General features: G+C 35.6%; 1 protein-coding gene across 9 annotated transcripts in view; it reads right to left on the bottom strand.

Moving 5' to 3' along the window:
• PMS1 (PMS1 homolog 1, mismatch repair system component) overlaps positions 1–24,288 on the bottom strand; it is a 98,572-nt gene that overhangs the window by 65,616 nt on the left and 8,668 nt on the right. For all 9 annotated transcript variants that reach the window (XM_060622362.3, XM_060622360.3, XM_060622361.3 and 6 more), the window contains 2 exons: positions 15,161–15,343; positions 5,183–5,285 (listed from right to left, as the gene is read on the bottom strand). In XM_060622362.3, the coding sequence (XP_060478345.1) occupies positions 5,183–5,285; positions 15,161–15,343 (286 nt within the window). The remainder of the gene's footprint in view (positions 1–5,182; positions 5,286–15,160; positions 15,344–24,288) is intronic.

Genomic DNA, 24,288 nt, shown 5'->3' on the forward strand with positions numbered 1-24,288 from the left:
CTGCCCACCTCCCTTCCAGCAACCCTCATTCGTTCTTCATAATTAGGAGTCTGTTTTATGGTTTGCCTCTCTTTTTTCTCCCCATGTTCATCTGTTTTGTTTCTTAAATTCCACATATGAGTGAAATCATATGGTATTTGTCTTCTTTGTGACATAGTTCTTCAATTGGTGCTTTTCCTCTTCATCTTTCTTCTCTTGCTACAAGGTTAAACCCCCACCCCTTCTTACCTACCATCTTCAAACTCAAATGATAACTTTTCTGAAAAACTCCCTAACCTTCCTCTAGGCAGCTGGTGGCTTCTTTTTACTGTCATTACTTAGTCATCTGTGTTCTCCACTACTCTGTGAGTTCCTTTAACTCATCTGTGTTCTCCACTAGCCTGTGACAAATATAATAGCATGTACTGTAGCTGTGGTGACAATATATCTGGGTATATCTGTGTATCTGTGGACAGATGGTGAGAAGGAAGGCAGGCAGAAATCAATAAAGCAAAATACAAATGTACGAAAAGGTACTTGTTGATTTTTAAATATGTTATACGTGAAAGACCACACTATAATTAATCCATATATTAACTGATAAATTATTGCTTCAGCAGTTAAAAATGTTCTCTTAGAGCAAACTGAGATTTAACAATAAGCCAAGAATTATATATGTTTGAATAAAACTTAATGATGGAAAACTATGTTGATTCTAAATGAAATGTGTATCCTTAAAAAAAGTACCAAGTAATATTGGCCAATAGGGAGGAGGCCCTAGTATACTATCATATTTTACAAGAGAACTGCTCAGCTCTCTAACTTTAGCACATTCTACAAACACCAGAATTAAACTGCAATCCTATAATATGTTCCCTGTTATATTTTTACATGACCCTATGTTATGCCACTTATAAAGGCAGCTAGCTATTTATATTCCTAATGTAAAGAGGTATGGTTGCTTGAATATATCAAACTTTTTAAAAACTATTTAATGAATAAAGTTTCAGTCTCAAGATGAAAAAAATCTTCCAATGCATGCACAATCATACTTAACAGGGATTTACAAAGAACACGATGCTCTACTCTAGTAACAGGGTAAGGAAAGGAATGACCCTGATCAGAGTACTTTAAATATACTATTTTTGATACCTGAGAAATTCCTACGGCAGAAGTACTAGGATATGTTAAAAGAATTTGCCAGGAGGGTAAATCAATTTAGAAAGCTTACTACTGATTATCTAGGGTAAAGGAAATGGAAGTAATAACAGAAAAAAGATATGATTACAACAAATAATTTAGTAAGTTATTGTAAGATAATTTAAAATTATTTTTACATTCCTTATAAATTTTTAAGTATCTTAAAACAGAAGTGAACAGAAGGGTAATTTAAAATGACACGCTATTAAGCACATACATCATTTTTTTTTTTTTTTTTAATATATGAAATTTACTGTCAAATTGGTTTCCATACAACACCCAGTGCTCATCCCAAAAGGTTCCCTCCTCAATACCCATCACCCACCCTGCCCTCCCTCCCACCCCCCATCAGCCCTCAGTTTGTTCTCAGTTTTTAACAGTCTCTTATGCTTTGGCTCTCTCCCACTCTAACCTCTTTTTTTTTTTTTTTTTTTCCCTTCCCCTCCCCCATGGGTTTCTGTTATGTTTCTCAGGATCCACATAAGAGTGAAACCATATGGTATCTGTCTTTCTCTGTATGGCTTATTTCACTTAGCATCACACTCTCCAGTTCCATCCACGTTGCTACAAAAGGCCATATTTCATTTTTTCTCATTGCCACGTAGTATTCCATTGTGTATATAAACCACAATTTCTTTATCCATTCATCAGTTGATGGACATTTAGGCTCTTTCCATAATTTGGCTATTGTTGAGAGTGCCGCTATAAACATTGGGGTACAGGTGCCCCTATGCATCAGTACTCCTGTATCCCTTGGATAAATTCCTAGCAAGCACATACATCATTTTAAAGGGCTAAATTAATCCACAAAACGAATACCTACACCCAGAAAAACCAGAATTGAAATCTCCAGTAAACTATTTTTAAACATCTTAAATATGGTTTTTAAAGGGGTAACAGGGGTGCCTGGGTGGCTCAGTTGGTTAAGCGTCTGACTTCAGCTCAGGTCATGATCTCACTGAGTTCCAGCCCCATGTCCAGCTCTGTGCTGACAGCTCGGAGCCTGGAGCTACTTCAGATTCTTTGTCTCCCTTTCTCTGGGCCCCTCCCCTACTCACACTCTGTCTCTCTCTCAAAAATGAATAAATGTTAAAAAAAAAAAAAAAATTAAAGGGGTAACAAATTTTCCAGTGTCTAAAAAAGATTTTGCTTTAAGTTGTCCCGGCACCTACAGTTAGGTGTCATCTTCTGATCAGATGATATGAAGAGTAACTGTGAAGCAAGGATGTTCACACCACTGCAGAAATTTATCTACAAGAACCCTAAATGCACAGGTACTAATTAGGATGGTTGTACTGTAGTTTTATCTTACACAGAAAATATTTAAATGGAAGTTGAATGACAGCTGGTAGTGAAATGTGAGTCTGTGATCCAATCACTCAAAAACTATCAGCACTAAGGCAATATAAATGTAAAAAGCTTTTAAAAGTGCTTGTAGATTTCTATAATATGTCCATATACAGAAATTTAAAAGTAAGAGCTTGATTCTTTGTTGTTTTCCTAGCCAACCAACTATAACTAGGAAATAAAAATGTATCATGAAAGGCAATTACTAGTTTCACAACTACTGACCTTCCAAGTATGTTGTTTCTTAAGATAAAAGGAATATGCTAAAGAAAATAAGGTTCATTTACTGACTACAGAAGTTCCTTAATATGCATACCTAGTCTCACTCAAAGTAGAAGACTTGGGTCAGCAAGAAAAGAAAAATCAATCAACAAATGGGCAGAGATCAGAAGGATTCCATATTTAAGTATTGCTATTTCATAGTTCCCATGGTGATGAACACAGAAAAGCATGAGAAGTATGAGTGATGCAGAGCAACAGGCCATCCAGATTAGACTGGCTACTACTAAGATAAAAATAAATACATTTAAGTTTTATAAGGTGACTAGATTACTTCAAAGTACTCTACTGGAGAGCCACCCAAATATCTCCTAATGGCCTCCTAATTTGAACTCCTCAGAATTGGGGTCAGAACATTTCTGGAAAGGGACTATACTAAAAAAAAAAAAAGCCTTCTCCTTTGTAACCTTCAGTACATAAAAAAGAAAAAGAATCACAGTCTATTATTTTTAAGTAAAATATGTACAATATTATCATACATCAAATTAAACAGCTACAAGATGAGCTCATTTTTATTAACTGAGTAAATGCCAAAAAAAAGTGTTTTCTTAGAAGTTCCAACTGACTCTTTCCTTTGTGTGGATATAAAAATATAAATTCTTAATATGCAAATTAATCAGCAATTTGAAGATTAAAAAATAAGAGAAAAAGTGAATTTGGTATCAGTATTAAGACGTAATAAATATATTTTAATGAAAAAAGATGGTAATTATTAAAAAGATAGATCTAATAATTTAATATTAAAATTAGAGGGAAGAAACTAACGAAAAAATATAGTACTTCAATAAATTACAATGAGGGACCACAAAATTAAAAAATGAATTTATAATTCAATTGGAAAAGAAGGGCAAACAGCAGCAAATCCTTTCAGATCAAATAATTCTTTTGGACATGACTAAAGAGGTCATACCTTCAACATTCTCTCAACTTTAAACACTCATTACCGGAAGTTAGCGGTATGGAAACAATTAAAGGAGATACATGAAACTCAAGCCTGAAGAGCTTTTCTTTTTTGTTGTAAGTGGACAGTAAAGGAACATAAAAACATAAGATGTCAACTAAAATGTAATAAAATTACTTAAGTGTATAAAACACGAAAGAACTGTAATAATAATTAATAGAGCAATATTATTAGATGAAGTAACATTAGCAATGAGCTAAGAGTTGTTGCAATTGAGTGATGGGTACATTATTCTATTTATTTGCACATACATTTCAAGTTTTCCATAAACAGATATATTTTAATTATTTAATCAAAGAATCTTAATTATATGGTTTATTACAATTACCAAATCAATAATGTTTTAGGCATTTCAATAAAATATCCTTCACATATTAAGAGGACACTAAGTGATCCAACAATAGCAAAATAATTGCTCTTACAGTTTTAACAGAAGAGTAATCCATGTTTTTGTCCATAGTCTGTTTTTAAAAATTAATTTATTTAAATTCAAGTTAGTTAGTATACAGTGTAGTATTGGTTTCAGGAGAACCCAGTGATTCATCTTTTACATATAATACTCAGTGCTCATCCCAACAAATGCCCTTCTTAAAGTCCATCACCCATTTAGCCCATCTTATCAAACACCTCCCCTCCAGCAATCCTCAGTTTGTTCCACAGCTAATATCATCCTCAATGGGGAAAAACCTGAGAGCTTTCCCCCTAAGGTCAGGAACACAACAGGGATGTCCATTCTCACCACTGTTGTTCAACACAGTACTGTGAGCCCTAGCCTCAGCAATCAGACAACAGAAAGAAATAAAAGGCATACAAACTGAAAAAGAAGTCAAACTTTCACTCTTAACAGATGACATGATACTCTATATGGATAACCCAAAAGACTCCACCAAAAAATTGCTAGAACTGATACGTGAATTCAGTAAAGTCATAGGATATAAGATCAACGTGCAGAAATCGATTACATTTCTATATACCAATAATAAAGCATCAGAAAAAGGAATCAAGGAATTGATCCCATTTACAACTGCACCAAAAACAATAAGATACCCAGGAATAAACCTAACCAAAGACATAAAAGATCTGTATACTGAAAACTATAGAAAGCTTATGAAAGAAATTAAAAAGACACAAAGAAATAGCAAAACATTCCATGCTCAAGATTGGAAGAACAAATACTGTTAAAATGTCTATACTCTCCATAGTCTTTTAACAGTCTCTCTTTAGAAAACTAAGTATTTAAGAGATTGGTGACTAAAGTAGGGGTTGAATATTCACTTGGAAGTTAACTACCCTTTATCATGAGCAAACCTGAAGTAATGCATCTGATTTTGAGGTGTAACAATTTTTAAAAAAATAAACAAGAAAAAATAAAATAAACAAGAAAGAAAAGGCAAAACTACAAAGCTACTCTCTTACCTTGACCAAGATGTGAAGGTTTTTGAGAAATTATGTGGCCGCTGCCATCCAAAACATACTGGGTGCTAAAATTATCAGAAGCTGTCCTTGTTGTAATCAAAACCTGGAATATAAAAAAACTAATAAAATTATGATTTTAGATTTTGCAGTGGACTCATTATCAAATTAAATTTAAAATGATTATACATTTACTTAAGATTGAAAAAAAGTTTGGGGCACCTGAGTGGCTCAGTTGGTTAAGCATCTAACTCTTGATTTCAGCTCAGGTCATGATCTCAGTTTGTGAGATCGAGCCCCATGTTGGGCTCCATACTCAGTGTGGAGCCTGCTGAAGATTCCAGCTCTCTTTCTCCCTCTGCCCCTCTCCCCTGCTTGCGCTTGCAGTCTCCCTCTCCCTCTTTAAAATTAAAAAAAAAGAAAAATTAAAGTTAGGGGCGCCTGGGTGGCTCAGTCGATTAAGCATCCGACTTCAGCTCAGATCATGATCTCAAGGTTTGGGAGTTCGAGCCCTGCGTCAGGCTCTGTGCTGACAGTTCAGAGCCTGGAGCCTGCTTCAGATTCTGTGTCTCCCTTTCTCTCTGCCCCTCTCCTGCTCCCATTCTGTCTCTCTCTCTCTCTCAAAAATAAACATTAAAAAAAAAAAATTTTTTTTAAATAGTAGGCTACTTTATATTTTTTATGTGGCAAATTACTGATTTTTGAGTATTTAACTTTAACTAAAATACTCATACACAAATCTATACATCTGAAATGTACTGGTTATTTGTATATATGACTGAAATGGCTATTTGTATTATATGACTTACATCTGTAAAATCAAATACTGTAACTGCATTAGGGAAACTTCTTTTTGTTTATTTACTTTGAGAGGGAGAGAGAGAGCACACGAGCAAGGGAGGGGCAGAAAGAGAGGGAGGGAAAGAATCCCAAGCAGGCTCTGCACTGTCAGTGCAGAGCCCAATGCAGGGTTCAATTTCACAAACCGTGAGATCATGACCTGAGCCAAAATGAGGAGTCGAACGCTCAAATGACTGAGCTACCCAGGCACTCTGGGAAACTTGCTTTTTAAAAGACAATTTCCATAAATTTGTTGGTAATGTGAAAAAGCCTTTTGTAAAATGATCGTTCTTTTTATAATCTGTATAAAACTGCACTTCTGTATTTCAAGGTAATGGTTCAAAAGAATAAAAAAATATAAATCATACACACGTATATTTGTGGACAATTTTTTCTTAAAACCAAGCTATTTAAATGTAATTTAAATGTAGTTTAAATGCTTAAAACCTGAACTATTTAAATGTAATTTTTTTGTTAAATGGAGAAGATATTAGCACTAAGACATTTATGTGTAAGAAAGGATTTCACTGAGCATGAAAATATTTCCTAAGGTGTTATAGTCACATAAATATAAATTTAAGAATGTCTGCATTCTTCTGAGGTACCCTCACCCTTGGCTTTCTGTTTACCTACTCTGTGAGATTAGTGGGAGAGCATGACAATAGAAAACCATTCCACTGTCAGAAAATAACAGGCAGGGAGTGGGCATATTTCTTCAGGAAAGCACAATGGATTCAGAAAAGGATGCCCTCCTTACACTTTTTGTGAGCAATAATGATCCAAAATTGGGAGCAATCTTTCTTGGCCATCTGTGAACTCAGGAGAGTTATCTGAAACTTATATTTAAGAAAGAAGCCACAAAGATCCAGCTCCACTGCTGGAACTCATCTAGGTCCAGTTGGATCTACATTGGATTTGATGGTTCTGACACCCCACCCTAAACATGCACTAATTTACAGCAGGCCATATGGCTATAAAACATGTAGATACCAGGCAGGGAATAGCAGAGTCACCATTACGTGCACAAACACACACAAACACACACACACACCTTCTCTAGCTCACAATATTAGAATCTATTAGACTCTAAGGGTAATGTCCATAAAATTCCTCACCAGAAGCACTGCCTTAAGCTGTTTTCCAAAAACATACAGCTAAATCAAAGTTGTGAGCCTCTGTATAACCTTAAGTGATTCTTCTACTTCTTCCAAAATTATATTCCGTGGTTCAAAAGTTGTATAACTTTAAAAGTTTTCCTGATAACCAATTTTAATCTTCCCTGCTACATCCCCAACTCTATTTTGTCCAGTAGTGATTTTCTCTAATAAACTCTGTTTAAAAACAAAGAGTACAGAAAATTTCTTTCCTGTCTCTTAATTTAATTACTCTATGATTGTCCCTGTAAAAACAATTCTACATTTAACCATTTTTCAAAAATGCCAAGGTCAACTGAATTCTATTTCTATTCTCCAAAGAGCTAGCCACCTGACCTAAAGTTGGTGTTATTAAGCAAAAGTAGTCCTAGAACTCTGACTTCTAGTACTAATTAAGCCAGTGGCTTGTTAGATGGTCCTGAATAAATGATTACTCTATCATCTTTAAGGAAGTGCAATGATAAGATGAAAATGATACTAATACTCCACAAGGTTATATGGATTTTTGTTTTAACTACTTTCAAAGCATTTTATAAATATTAACTTGTTCATCCTTTAAACATATTAGTTAATAGCAAAATACCCCAACTTAGATGAATAAACTGATGTGCTAAAAAGTAAAATAGGACCTTACTGGTCATAAATGTAACATTTGTATTAAAGTAAAAAAAAAATACACTATTGTTTTCCAATATTAATTTTTTTGAATTAGAATGTGTAAGGGTACTGTGAAAATTTATCTTGATAGGAAATGCTTCACAATTCACTGCTAAAGACAGTGAAGGACAACACAGGTTAGCATGTTTCACAAATTCGTTAAATACAATGTGCTCCTCAGAGGAAGGAACTGTATTTCAAGAGTTCATTTCATATGACCCTGTGTCCTGGACAGCAAACCTTTTTTTGGACCAGGCACAGGCTTAGAATGTGTTAGCTCTGCAGCAGTTAACATATTTGAACCTTCAGTAACTCCACCATCAGATGCATCTCTAATATTACAAATTTTTACTTGTGCTTCTTACTAGAGACACTAATGAACTATGGCAGAATGAATATAGTGGTGTCAAGGGAAGAACTAAAATTTATTTAAAGAATTTTAAAAGGAGAAGTTTATTTTAAAAGGTAAAGTTTTAAGAGTTCTCAGAGAACCTTACAGATTATATTGGCTATCAGTTATGAAAAACTGTCTTTTTGGTCTAGTTACTGAGTTTCAAAAATCATATAATACTAATACAAAGTTAAAATGCACAGAATTCATAAAAGCATCTAAACTTTAGATAAGCATAAGTTTTCTCAATGTTTTAGATAAAACTCAATTAAAACTTTAGGATACATCCTGTCAATTCATGCAAAAAAACCTTTCTTGACAAAAATTCATTTAAGACAATTATGTTAAAGTTTGTTCTTATTTTTTATTTTTATTTTTTGCTGATTTTTGGATGAACACCTTGGCACAGACACAGGAGTCTGAAAACTAAGGTAAATGGTCTTCATGATTCAGCTGAAATATCAATTTTGCCTGGACCACTGAAATGTCTTTCTTTCTGTGAGTCTGCCTGCCTATGCATAGTTGTACACTAATATAAGAGCTCTGACTTCATAACCTTCTCCCAGATACTTCACTGAGGGAGACTAGCAATAGGAAAATCTTGGCCCTGGCTTTTCTCCTTAGAACAGAGTTCTATTACCTGTGAGGAGGCTACACTTTAGAAAGCAGGATACCTACCCTACTCTTCAAAAGTTCCTGTGCCTATTTTAATTACAGCTCTGTCACCATGGCTCTAAAGAACATGAAAGGTACTCTATCTACACTGTGGAACAGGAGGCAGAAAACATCAAAATGATGCTAGCAGCTTCCTCCTACCTTTTTACAGCTACGGGGGCCCACAATTAAGGAAGTCCCAACCTTCATCTTTAAAACAGAATGACATAGCTTCTCATTCTGCCCCTTTTGAGCCATGGAGGTTTAATGAAATTTTAAAAAACAAACCCACACATGATGTCATCTCATCACAAAATTGTGTAAAATAAACTTGGTAGATCAGAGTAATACCCAGCACATTGTAACTAATTAAAAAATGGAGGAATGAATCCATAAACATTAGTGTTATACAAAGGATGGCTGGCACCTCTGTTAGTTCTTCGGAGGAATAAACAAGAGAAAATAATGAACTTAGGCTACAGAATAAAGACCTTTTGTGAGAAATAGAAGGAATTTATGTAGGAATGTCTGTTAAACTTTAGAAAGGATTTCCCAAAAATGTTGAGTTGTCTGCATAAACTTTGAAAGGGTGAAATACTGCTTGTCAACAAGAAAATGAGCAAGTATGATGATATTATCAACTTTATGATAAAGGTACATACTACTTTTCACATTCAAGTCCAGACTGAAAGTAACTTTCATTTGTATGGCACATGACCGTATTAAAGATACTTTAATATGTATTATTTCAATTGACTCTCAAATCATTATCCTCACACGACTCTCAGAAAAGTTAACCTGCTTTATGCCTTTGGCCAAGTCTCTTATGCAAAGACTTGAGAATTAGGGTTCTGACTTTTCATTGAGTTTGTTTTGATTTTAAGAAAACAAAACTGTTCTGTATTTCTCCTAAAACTGAAGTGTAACTTAGCCTCCACTTAAAATCCGGTTCAAAAAATGTATAACTTTCTTAAACATTTCTCTGGAAAGGAAAAAGATCATTTTTTAATAAATATATAAAATATCTACCTAAAAAGAAATAAAATCTTTTATTATGTGTTTTATTATGTGATAAGAATATATACAAAGTCTTCACAAAAGATTTTATGAACAGCTCAAAACAGAATTTTCACTACCTCTAGCTCATTTTAGTCAGTATGCTTTTTAATCAGTACCAGGAATTTAACACTGAAGAAAACAAGTATCTCCAAATTATTGCTCTACAAACAACAATAAATTTCAAGATTTTAAAGAAAACCGTACCAATTTGTGTCAGTAACTGATACATTCATCATGGATTTATCAAGCGTAATTACATTTTCAAACGCCAACAGGATACTCTGAAGGTATAAAAACAATGGTTTACTCCTTTGGACTGTTTAATTCTAAGACTGGAAGTCATTTTAAAATTGACAAATTAGGAAAACTGCCCATTCTTTTAAAGTGTGTCAATAAAGAATATAGAATAAGATATGTTTTAAATTCCTCCAATTTTGCTAAAAACCTACTTAATTTTGTTTTTGTAACTAAAATTATTAACATCTTTAATAAGAATACTTTCAATAATCAGAATTTTCGGTGATGGCCATTTAATAGTGTGACAAAACTATATTCCAGATACAAATTATCAATCTACTGAGCCTGAGATAATTTACATCTTTATGACTTTAAAATTGTCTGCATCAGTTAATCTGGCAGATAAAATAACCAAATTGCTAATTTTTATTATGTAACTATAATCTCTGTCCAAAGATTTTCAAAATAAATTGGAGCCTTTAAAAATAAACATGCAACTTCTATACATAAAACTTCAATTCTTTCTGAGTGGTAAAGAATACTCATTACATTTAAAAAGTAAGCTTTTTTCTCCAAGAAGCACTCATTAATAATTAATAACAATAAATCCTGAATAACAATTTTTTATATCTAATTGACCTTAACAAGCATATATTACTTTCTGTATTTCTGAAATACTGTTCAGAATCCTTTCACGTAAGTTTCAACTTGACTACTCTTTGATACCATCTACTGAGCCTACCACTGCAGGCCTGGATATATTTATTATTTTAATATGAAGTAATTTTAAACTAATAGATACCTCTCTAACCATGCTAGTAAGACGGAAGCATGACCTACTGTGGAAAATTCAGTACTGGGAGACATGATATTGGAAATGAATTCTTGGCTTTGCCATGGACACATTATATGTCCCTAAATAGGTCACAATTTTCATATTCCATTTACTGCACTGTGCACAGTTCTTCTAAAGTGAACTACTTAGCAAAGCACCCTGCAAACAACACACAATGAAACAGTAACTGACTGATTATTAGATTATATTTTGAAGTTGGAGTAAGAAGACCTAGCATTTGGCTACATAAGACCTCAGTTTCCTTATCAATAATATGAGAAGACAGATCCATAGAAGACCTACATTTTAGGGTGGCTACTCATGAAGCAGACTGAGACGGAGACTAGTGAGCAGGAAGTTCACTGGGGGTGCTCCAGAGATGATCAGCTGTGAGGGCAGGACAGAAAAAGAAGTGGGGCTCTGTAGTCACAAACAAGGACTTGGCTGACCCTGATGGGAGCTGGGGGGGGGGGGGGGGGGCGGGTAGCCACTCTGGACCAGAGATAGCATGGCAGAGTTGTTCTAAATTGGAATAGAATCTTTATAACCCCTCATTAGTCAGTCACTGGATGCAGGTTGCCCTGCACAATATGGGTAAGTTACCGCTGTACAAATGAGGTAAGGGCAATCGCCAGAGAGAGACACAGCTTTGAGCATTCAGTTACCAATGCTTGGCAGCTAGAGGGGTGAGTTTTCAGTCCTGTCATGGGGGATCTGCCAGTGAACCAGGGGCCACTACTACTACCAAGATCCCTTCCAGTTCTAGATTTTTTGGTGATGCTTTGGCTTTCAGAAACAAGCTCAAATCATCATCAAAACATCTGTGACAAAATAATATATACTGTAAGATTTCATTTAGATCAAGTTCAAGAACAGGTAGAACTAATCTATGTTGACAGAGGTCATAACAACTATTACCTCTGAGAAATACTAACTGGGACAGGGAATGAGAGAACCTTCAGGGGTGCTGATCATAGTATATACCTTGCCCTGGAGTATGTAAAATACACACACACACCTATGTGAGGGTTTCCCAAAGATTTACAAAAAAAGAGATTTACATAAAATGCTGTTAATATTCTATAAAATAAACACCTGACATTACAATGTGTAAACTGAATATAATTTTTAAAAAGTTTACAGTTTTAGATTATGCTGATAGTTGGACAATTCCTTTACTTCTCTTGTAATTTTGGTATACAAATTACTTCAAGTATTTATACTCAAGGCATTAAAATGCATCAAAAATGAAACAAAAGACAAAATGACAAACTTGGATATCAAGTGGGCCTAAGTCATCAAAAAAAGAAACAAAATAGAGAACACCACTGGACACAGACTTGCAAAACTGCCATTTAAAATCAGAACTACAGTAAAGATTTGAGTAAATCATATGGCTTATTACCATGTATTTTAAAAGACTAAGTATAGTGCTGCCACCTAGTAGACAAAGCTGATAATAACCAATTTCAGTTCTAAAAAGTTATATATATCTTATAGGAAATACAGAAATGCCTTTTTTTTCTGTTTATTCATTTGTGGGTTTTTTTATCCCTTAGATTCCACCTCTGAGTGAAAGGAGATAATGGCTTTCGATTATGGAATGATTAAGTCATAGGGAATAAAAGGCACAGCATAAGGAATATAGTCAATGATACTGTAATAGCGATATATTAAGACATGTTAGCTATAGTTGTAGTGAAGACAACATGATTTATAAACTTGTCAAATCACTATGCTGCATACCCGAAACTAATGTCATCAGCTATACTCAAATAAAAAAATCAATTAATTTTTAAAAACCCAGAAAAGCTGTATATTATTCAACAATACTCTGCCAAAATACACCTTAAAGACTACCACGTTTGGACAACAGCTAAAAAATCAAATAATTATGTTTTCAAATAAATTGTATGATTTCTAAAATAGCTACCAAAAGCTCAAACAATAGTATGTGCTAGTACTGGGAGTTTGAGAGGTTCCCCGATACAAATCTGACCCCATTCTAGAAACAAACACTTTCTACAAGATCCCAGGGCTATAGGTTCCCAGATACAGTCTCTAGGGAGGAAGAAGGGCAATGTCCAGTTAGTTGTACCCTCTAGTTGCTCTTCCCTAAAATATATTTGGAGACTCAGTGAACTCTAAATAAAGTGTTTTGGATAAAGGTTTTAAGCAGAATGCACGTAAGGAAGGACAAGGCCTTTTCTCCTCTACCAATGTGTGAACATCTAGATTCTAACACACAAGGGCCCCTAGTCTTACCCCTAGTACTAGAAGAGTAAACTCTCCCACTTTAAACTCTACCTTGTCCTCTACCCACAATTTTTCTTTGTTAGTTAGGTATCACTTTACAGAGCCCCAAAGTCAAAGAGAAAAGTAGATACTGTGCTGGGACTCTTCATAAAAAAATGGAGAAAATCTACACTATGCCAGCACTCTAAGGGCAGAAGGAAAAAGGGAAGACCACAATAAGCATGGAGATTATATGACTGCCAGGGAGATGAGGCTGGCTACCTAACAGATGCCCAAAGAATGGATGACAAGAGAGCAACATTATCTCATATACATGACACTTTTCTGGGACAAGAGGTACAAAGTCCTATCATTTAATTGTACCTGAGCATTCTCACCCAAATAGAGTCTACAAGCCAAAGCACAAATGGAGGGATACACAGCCAGTGAGCACACATGGGAAACATACCATCACACTATAAAACAGAGCCTGACATACAGAGTAACAGTAGAGCACAAAGAACCTAGTACAGAGTAGTGTGATCAAATGTAAGTGAGACACATGGAAATGAACAAATCAAAGTTTTAGATAGGTTTTGCCACAAACTAGTTATGAAATCTAGTGCAGAGGCAGAGAAGTATAAATGGTACTACGCAAACAAGTTGCTCAGGCACTGAAATGAGGGGTTACCAACACTGAAAGCACCCAACCAGGATCAGGAGAGCAAAGTCCTGGGATCCAGTCTGCCTCTGATTAGCTAGGGTTTAGAACAAGTCAATTCACATCTCTAGAATCAATCTATCTGTATTTACTAGAGAGGTATTTCCAGAGTGGGTTCCACAGTACAATAACAACAAAACAGTGAAATGCTTACCAATAAAAGGATTTCATAGTCAAGTACGCATAGGGAAATGTAACTACTATAAAGCCACCACTCTTAGAGATTCACAATGAACTTTACTACAGTAAAATCTCTAAGAAGAGCTTATAATTAAGATAGCGGTTTAATTTTAATACATTTTTTCAAAGTCAATGGGTCATTAAAGTACTTTTTCTTTTTATAAACATTAACATTGTAGCACTTCCTGGGTGGCTCAGTCCGTTAAGCGTCTGACTCTGGATTTCAGCTCAGGTCACGATCTCACAGTTCGTGAATTCGAGCCCTGCTTAGGATTCTCTCTCTGCCCCTCGTCTACTCGCACATGTGCTCTCTCTCAAAATAAATAAACTTAAAACAAAATATTAACGTTGCAAAACACACTTTGCCTTTCCTCAAAAGATCAGACAGAATTACCATGATACAGCAATTCCACTTCTGGATTTTTACTCAAAAGAAGTGAAAGCAGGGACTTCAACAGACATTTGCACACCCACATTCACAGTAGCATTATTCACAATGGCCAAAAGGTGGAAATAACCCAAATGTCCATCAACAAATAAAAGGATAAACAAAAACATGATTTAAACATACCACAGAGGATCATTCAGCCTTAAGAAGAAATAAAATTCCAATACATGTTATAAGATGTAGAAGACATTTTGCTAAATGAAATAAGCCAGACACAAAAGGTCAAATATTATATGACTCCATTAGTCAAATTCATGGAGACAGAAAGTAGAATAGTGGTTACAAGGGATTGGAGGTGGAGAAGGACAATGGGGACTAACCATTAAATGGGCACAGAGTTTTAGTTTGGAGTGATGTCAAAGTTCTGGAAATGGATGGCAATGATGGCTACACATGCTTAAAATCACTGAACTGTACACTTAAAAATGGCTTAAATGGTAAATTTTATGTTATGTATATTCTACTACAATAAAGAAAAACTACACTCTGCCAAATCCTGGGTTAGTTTTCTCTTAATGCTACCATTCTGAGTGTGAAATCACTAAAAAAAGTCAATATAAATTACCTTACCTCAGCTACACAACAAATTGACCCCAATGCTTCTCCACGAAAACCGTAAGTTGTCAAATTTTCAAGATCTTCATGACTATTTATTTTTGAAGTGTAGTATTTCATTGCCATTACAGGTGCATCAGTGGCCTTGATACCCTCACCATTGTCTCGCACCTCAATTTTATCAAATCCATAGTTCTCCTATAAAAAGTTAAAGAATACTTTTAGTACATACAGTAAACTGTTGTCACAGAAACAGAAAGCAACATAAGAGAAACAGTTGTGTCATTTATTTACCTTTTGTGGAATCTTAATATTAAGAAAGTAAGAGTTCAAATTGTTAACTCTATCAATTCCTAACTATGGTACAATGGGGAAGCCCCTTGTTTTCCCTGAACTCAGATTCAATTGTAAAATAAAGAAGTCAGTCTAATTGTAAAATAAAGAAGTCAGTTCCCTTGAAGTATTTCAGCACCATTGGATGTTTGTGTTTAAATTTACATTTAAACTTGACTAAGAAAATTCTACTAAATTATATACGCTTTTGCATATATAATCTCTCAAAAAAACAAAACTGAATACTATCACCTTCAAAAACAGCAGCTGATTCTACCCACCAAGAGTCTAGCAATTATCCTTATTCAACCTTTTAATACTTTTCAATACTTTCTCCCTTTAACTATTTACTGCTTTCATAAGAATTTTAAATATTTAGTATAACTTTCTAAAGTTCTTTTTGCAAATAGTCACTGAACAGAAAAATGCTGAGAAAATACATTAAATTTGGCAATCTCTGTGAGTTCTTTACTTGAAAAATGAGGAAAAAAACCGCAACTCAATTCATAGCTTAGTATTTGTAGGCTAATACTAAAAGTATGCATACATAACAAAAACAAAATCTAGGGACACCTGAGTGGCTCAGCTGGTTAAGTGTATGACTCTTGATCTCAGCTCAGGTCATGATTTCAGTTTGCAAGTTCCAGCCCCATGATGCGGCTCGGGATTCAGTCTCTCTCCCTTTCTCTGCCCCCCACCCCCCTCTCAAAATAAATTAAAATAAACATTTAAAAAAAGGTTCAAAAACAAAATCTAAATCCCTATAGAGATCTTCCTGCAATTACAATCACTCTAGTATTTTAAAATAATACAGTTTTTTAATAACCTGAATTTAAGTAATACTGTGTAAGTACTTTTTAGGTAAATTAGATGTCAGGTGTTGGAGGGAGACCCTTAAGAATTAGTTCCTCATCTCTCTCAATCCACAATTAACATCCTAGAAACAGTTTGGCTGCTTCATTTTATAGAAAAATCATTAACTACAGAAAACTAATCTTGCAATACAAATACAACTCCAGACATGTGAGTAAAATAATACAAAGATCTGTTTAAAATTTTAAAATAAGATCAACTTTAATTATGAAAACATTCCTAGTCAGGATAGTTATTATTGTATGAAATCATAATAAAACAAGTCTTATCATGTACAGCAACACAGTCATTTATTTTAAAACTCTACAAAGCAGAAACTGGTAAATATCAAGATACTAAAATATACAGCCAGATAAAAATGTGTACTTTACTTTTATCAGAAGACTTCTGTAGGCTGCCTAACACTATTTTTAAAAACGTGCTTTTCTTTCAGAGAGCTTTAAGAATAAAGTATGTCTGCCTAAGATTCAGGAGTGAAATATGTCAAATATAATTATCTAATCCTATTTATTATCAATTGTATTCTAATCAGAATCAGTCACTATAGTATACAAAATACCTTAAAAAACATAAATTGCCTTTCTTTGGGTTTAATAAATATTTTCCATGTTTATAAAGGTTACAATACGTTGACCCTTGAACACAAGAATTAGGGGTGCTGACTCCCACATTGTCAAAAATCCATGTATAATTTTTGACTTCTCAAGAACTTAATAGCCTATTTTTTAAAAAATTTTTAATTCTAGCAGAGTTAACATAGCATTATACGTTCAAGTGTACAATGTAGTGATTCAGTACTTTCATCTATTACTTGGTGCTCATCAAGACAAGTGTGCTGTTAATCCCCTTCACCTATTTCATCATAGGGTAGTCCTATTTTTAACTTTTTGATGAACCTCAATATTGTTTTCCACAGTGCCTGCACCAGTCTGCATTCCCACCAAGAGTGCAAGAGGGTTCCTTTTTCTCCACACCTTCAACACTTTGCTTCTTGTGTTGGTGATTTTAGCCATTCTAACAGGTGTGAGGTGATCTCTCATTGCAGTTTTGATTTGCGTTTCTCTGATGATGCTGAACATCATTTCATGTTTGTTAGTCATCTGTACTTCTTCTTTGGAAAAATGTTCATGTATTCTATTTTTTAAGTGGATTATTTGGGGTTTTGGTGTTGAGTTGTAGCAGTTCTCTATACATTTTGGATATGCCATTTGCAAATATCTTCACCCATTTGGTGGGTTGCCTTCTAGTTTTATTGTTTTCTTTGCTGTGCAGAAGCTTTTTATTATGATGTTGTGCTAATAGCTTATTTTTGCTTTTACTTCACTGGTCTGATAAGACGTATCTAGAAAAATGTTACAGCCAAAGTCTGACAAATTATGTCTGACTTTGTGTGCTCTTACAAGAGTTTATGGTTTCAGGTCTCACATTTAGATCTTTAATCCATTTTTGAATTTATGGTTTAAGAAAGTGGTGCAGTTTCTTTCGCATGTAGCTGTCCAGTTTTCCCAGCACTATTTATTGAAGAGACTGTCTTTTTCCCATTGCATTTTTCTTGCTTCCTTTGTGGAAGATTAATTAACCATAAAATTATGGGTTTACTTCTGGGTTTTCTGTTCTGTTTTACTGATCTATGTGTCTATTTTTGTACTGGTACCATAGTGTTTTGATTACTACAGCTTTGTAATATAACTTGAAAGTTTGGGATTATGATCCTTCCAGTTTTGTATTTCTTTTTCAAGACTGCTTTGGCTATTCAGGGTCTTTGTGATTCCATACAAATTTTAGGACTGTTTATTCCCGTTCTGTGAAAAATGGTGTTGTTATTTTGATGGGGATTGTATTAAATTTGTAGATTGCTTTGGGTAGCATGAACATTTTAACATTTGTTCTCCTAACCCATAAACATGGACTGTCTCTCCACTTCTTCATGTCTTCAATTTCTTCCAACAGAGTTTATAGTTTTCAGAGTATAGATCTTTCACTTCCTTGGTTAACTTTATTCTTAGGTACCTTATTATTTTAGGTGCGGTTGTAGATGGGATTTTTTGAAATTTCTTTCTGCTACTTCATTATTAGTATACAGAAGTGAAACAGATTTCTGTATGTTGATTTTGTATTGTGTGACTTTACTGAATTCATTTATGGTAGTTCTAGCAGTTTTTGGAGGAGTCTTTAGGGTTTTTAAAATATAGTATCATGTCATCTGCAAATTGTGAAAGTTTTATTTCCTCTTTACCAATTTGGATGCCTTTTATTATTTTCTGTTGTCTGACTACCTATTGTCTGATACCTAGGACTTCCAGCAACATGTGAATAAAGGTGGTGAGAGTGGACATCCTTGTCTTGTTCCTGACCTTAGGGGAAAAGCTCTCAGTTCTTCTCCATTACTATGTCAGTGGTATTATATTGAGTTATGTTCTGTCTAAACCTACTCTAGTGATGGTTTGTTGTTGCTGTTGAAGGCTTTTATCATGAATGGATATTGTATTTTGTCAAATACTTTTCCTGCATCTATTGAAATAATACGGTTTTTATCCTCTCATTGATTTATCACATTGACTGATTCTCAAATATTGAAAAACCCTTGCAACCCAAGAATAAATCCCACTTGATCATGGTGAATAAATTTTTTAAATGTTGCCCCTCCCCTGCTCATACTCTCTGTCTCAAAAATAAATAAAACATTAAAAAAAATAAAAATAATAAAGGGGGGGGGTGCGCCTGGGTGGCTCAGTCGGTTGGGCTTCCAACTTTGGTTGGCTCAGGTTATGATCTCGCAGTTTGTGAGTTCAAGCCCCGGGTTGGACTGTGTGCTGACGGCTCAGAGCCTGGAGCCTGCTTCAGATTCTGTGTCTCCTCTCTCTCTGCCCCTCCCCTGCTCATGCTCTGTCTCTCTCTGTCTCAAAAATAAATAAAACATTAAAAAAAATTTTTTTTAATGTTTATTTATTCTTGAGGTCAGGGAAGGGGCAGAGAGGGACAGAGGATCCAAAGTGGGCTCTGTGCTGACAGCAGCAGATAGCCTGATGTGGTGCTTGAACTCACAAAGTGGAGATCATGACCTGAGCTGAAGTCAGATGCTTAACCAACTGAACTACCCAGGCATCTCCCATGGTGAATGATTTTTTTAAATGTACTGTTGGATTCTCTTTGCTAATATTTTGTTGAGGATTTTGGCATCTATGTTCATCAGAGATTTTGGCTTGCAGTTCTCTTTAATTGTGATGTCTTTATCTGGCTTTGGTGACAGGGTAATGCTGACCTCATATAATAAATTTGGAAGTTTTCCTTCCTCTATTTTTGTGGAATAGTTTGAGAGTAGGTATTAACTCCTAAAATGTTTAGAAGAATTCCCCTGTAAAGCCAGTTCATTTGCAATTTTTGTCTGTTGGGAGTTTTTTGATTACTGATTCAATTTCACTGCTGGTAATCAGTCTATTCAAATTTTTTATATCTTCCTTTTTGCAGTTTTTGGTAGTTCATAAATTTCTAGGAATTTATGTTTCTTCTAGGTTCTACAATTTGTTGGCATATACTTTTTCATAATATTCTAATTGTATTTCTGTGGTGTTTGTTATTTCTCTTCATTTGTGATTTTATTTTTTTTTTCTTTTTTGATGAGTCTAACTAGAGGCTTACCAATCTTTTTGATCCTTTCTAAAAACCAGCTCCTAAACTGACATTTTATTACTTTTTTAGTTTGTGTCATTTATTTCTGCTCTAATCTTTATATCTCCTTTCTTCTACTCATTTTGGGTTTTGTTTGTTCTTTTTCTAGCTCCTTTAGGTATAAGGTTAGGTTGTTTGAAATTTTTCTTGCTTCTTGAGGTAAGCCTGTATTGCTATAAACTTCCATCTTAGATCCACTTTTGCTGCATCCCAAAGATTTTAGACTGCTGCATTTTCATTTGTCTCCATGGTTTTTTTTGTTTTTTTTTTTTTGTTTTGTTTTGTTTTTAATTTCTTTGATTTCTTGGCTGACCTATTCATTGTTTGGTAGCATGTTATTTAACTTCTATGTATTTGTGCTCTTTCCAGATTCTTTGTGTTTATTTGGTTTCATTATGGTCAGAAAAGATGCATGGTATGACTTTGTTCTTTCTGAATGTTGACACTTGTCTTGTGGCCTAATATGTGATCCATTCTGGAGAATGTGTGATGAACACTTGAAAAGAAAGTGTATTCTGCTGTTTTAGGATGGAATATGAAAAGAAAGTCTATTCTGCTGTTTTAGAATGGACTGTCCTAAATATATCTGTTAAATCCATCTGGTCCAGTGTGTCATTCAAAGCTACTGTTTCCCTGTTGATTTTCCTAGATTATCTGTCCACTGATGTAAGTGAAGTGTTAAAGTCCTCTATGTTATTTTATTACTATCAATTAGTTCCTGTTTCTTTTTAACTATTTTACTCATTTAAGTGCTATGTTGGGTGCGTAAATATTTACAGTTGTTACACCTTCTTGCTGGATTGTCCTCTTTACAATTATAGAGTGCCCTTGTCTCTTGTTACTGTCTTGGTTTTAAAGTCTATTTTGTCCGACATAAATCATTGCTACCCCTGCTTTCTTTTGACATCATATACATGAAATATGTTTCTCCATCCCCCACTTCCAATCTGCAGATGTTTTTAGATCTGAAATGAGTCTCTTGTTGGCAGAAAATAGACTGGTCTTGGGTTTTTATCAATTCCGTCACCCTACATCTTTTGATTTGAACATTTAGTCCATTTATATTCAAAGTAATTATTGATATTTATTGCCATTTTGTTACTTGTTTTGTGGCTGTTTTTGTAGTTCTCTGATACTTTCTTCTCTTGCTCTCTTTCAAGGTTTGCTGGCTTTCTTTAAAATTATATACCTGGATTCTTATCTCTTTATTTTTTGCATTTTTATTACTGGCTTTTTGGGTTTTTGCATATAGCAGTCTATATTAAGCTGACTGATGGTCACTTAAGTCTGAACCATTTCTTCTCTCTCCAAATGTTTTAGGTATATGGTGTCATATTTTACATCCTTTTGTGAATCTCTTGACTGATTTTTATTTTATTTTTATTTAAATGTTTATTTATTTTTGAAAGACAGAATGCGAGCGGGGGTGGGGCAGAGAGGCAGAGAGACACAGAATCTGAAGCAGGCTCCAGGCTCTGAGCTGTCAGCACAGAGCCCCATGTGGAGCTTGAGCTCACAAGCTGTGAGATCATGACGTAAGCTGAAGTCAGCTGCCCAACCGGCTGAGCCACCCAGGCACCCCACTCTCGACCAATTTTTAAAGACATACTTATTTTTACTGCTTTAGTGCTTCTCAATTTTTTTACTCCTACTTTTGCTCTTCCCTTTCCACTCAAAGACTCCCCTTTAACATTTTTTTTTATTAAAAAAAAAATTTTTTAACGTTTATTTATTTTTGAGACAGAGAGAGACAGAGCATGAACAGGGGAGGGTCAGAGAGAGGGAGACACAGAATCTGAAACAGGCTCCAGGCTCTGAGCTGTCAGCACAGGGGCCCGATGCGGGGCTCAAACACATGGACCGTGAGATCGTGACCTGAGCCGAAGTCGGCCGCTCAACCGACTGAGCCACCCAGGTGCCCCATCCCCTTTAACATTTCTTATAGGAGGGTTGGTTTAGTGGTCATGAATTCCTTTTTCTCTCTCCTATTCTGAATGATTGCCTTGATGAATAGAGTACTCTTGGCTGTAGGTTTTTTCCTTTCAGCACTTTGACTATATCATGCCACTCTCTTCTGGCCTGCCAAGTTTCTACTGACAAACCTGCTGATAGCCTTATGGGGTTTCCCTTATATGGAACTGGCTTCTCTTACTGCTTTTAAAATTCTCTATCACTACTTTTTGCCATTTTAATTACTATATGTCTTTATGTATGCCTCCTTGGGTTGATTTTGTTGAGGGATCTCTGTGCCTCCTGCATGTGGACCTCTGTTTCCTTTCCCAGATTAAGGACATTTTCAGCTATTATTTCTTCAAATATATTTTCTTCCCCCTTTTCTCTTCTTCTAGGATCCCTATAGTACAAATATTATGCTTGATGGAGTCACTGACTTCTCTAAGTCCATTCTCATTTTGAATAATTTTTTCTCTCACCGTTTGGCTTGATTACTTTCTAAGATTCTGTGCTCCAGGTTGCTAATTTGCTCCTCTGCATCCTCTAGCCTGCTGTTATTCAATCTATTGTTTCTTAAACTTCATTTACTGTGTTATTTATAGCTGGTTCTTTTTTTCTCTCTTTGTTAAGGACCTCACTGATGTCCTCCACTCTTTTCTCAAGTCCAGGATCTTTATGATCATTACTTTAAATTCTCTATCAGGCATATTACTTGTATCTGTTTCTCCGAGGTTTCTTCCTGTGGTTTGGCCTTGCTCTTTCATTCAGTACATATATCCTGTCTCTTCATTGTGTCTAGCTCTCTGTGTCTGTTTCTGTGTGTTAGGAAAGTCAACCACAGTGCAGTGTCCCCTATTCACCAGAACGTGTCACTTCAGGAGTGTCTCCTATGTTGGCCTGCTGTTGTATCCTGGCTGCTTTTTCCTTTGCTGCAGTACCCTGCAGAGACTCTCCTTGACTGTTGTGGGCACTATTTGGTCCCTGGCTGCCGTGGGGCACACAGTTTTAACAAGATGAGTGCTGGTCTGCTTGCAAAACAAGACCTGCTGCCGCTGCTAGACTGAAGCCCCACATAGTGCATAGGCTGGAAGATATAGTGTTGGGAAGGTTTGCACTGGTCTTCTGGGAGAGGGGACTCAAAATGCCAGAACTGAGGCATATGTGACTGGGAAGTGTGGATCTGCTGAAGTGCAGTGTTGGGGCAGGGGCCATGGGGTAAGCAAGTTAGGTAGTGTCAGTGCCACGCTGGTTCTCACATGTGGCCATGTGTTTACACTGGGGCATATGGGAGAGAAATGGTATCTGCCCATTCCTTTTTTCCGGGAGGAGACCCACAGTGATCCCTGCTGTCCGGGACATGCTCTGAAATGAGTAAACTACTCTCCCTCCCATTTTCAAACTGCTGTTTCTATGCTGTAACTCCAAGGGCTGTTGGTTGTGCTCTCTTTAAGGGCAGGGACTCCACTTCCTATTGTTATCCAGGCTCTCCCAGAATGTGGCTTTTTAAAATTCCATGCTTTAGGTCCTGCTGGCTTTAAGAATTCATGGAATTCGGCCCCTCTGGCTTTCAAAGCCACATATTTGGGGCTTCATCTTCCCCATGCAGGTTGCCTAGTGCAATATAGTCTATTTCTCCTCCCTCTTCATATCTGCAGTTCTCTCCCCTCCATGGAGCACTCCCCACCACGTCTCTGCTCTTCCTACCCTCTTTGATGTGGCCTCTTGTCTACCACTTCTCTTTAGCTGTGGAGTTTGTTTTGCCAGCCTTCAAGTCTGCTCCGGGTTATTTACACTGATGTGAGTGTTACCTAGTTGTATCTGTGGAACTAGGTGAGCTTAGGGTCCTCTTACTCCGCCATGTTCCCAGCCTCCTCTTAATAGCCTCATATTGACTAGCAGCTTCACCAATAACACAAAAAGTCAATTAACACACATTTTGTATGTTACATATAGTATATGCTATATATTCTTACAATAAAATAAATTCAGAAAAAGACAATGTTATTAAAATCGTAAGGAAAAGAAAATATATTTGCGGTACTGTACTATATTTATCAAATAAAAAATCCACATCAAAGTGGACTCATGCAGTTCAAACCTGTGTTATTCAAGGGCCAACTGTATATTGTTGAAAACAAATACAGGTTTGGGGCACCTGGATGGCTCAGTCGGTTGAGCGTCCAACTTCGGCTCAGGTCACGATCTCACAGTTTGTGAGTTCGAGCCCCACGTTGGGCTCTGTGCTGACAACTCAGAGCCTGGAGCCTGCTTTGGATTCTGTCTGTCTGTCTGTCTCTCTCTCTCTCTGCCCCTCC

The sequence above is a fragment of the Panthera onca genome, chromosome C1 (genome assembly GCF_046562875.1).
Source record: "Panthera onca isolate mPanOnc1 chromosome C1, mPanOnc1 haplotype 2, whole genome shotgun sequence".
In the NCBI taxonomy this organism is placed as follows: Eukaryota; Metazoa; Chordata; class Mammalia; order Carnivora; family Felidae; genus Panthera; species Panthera onca.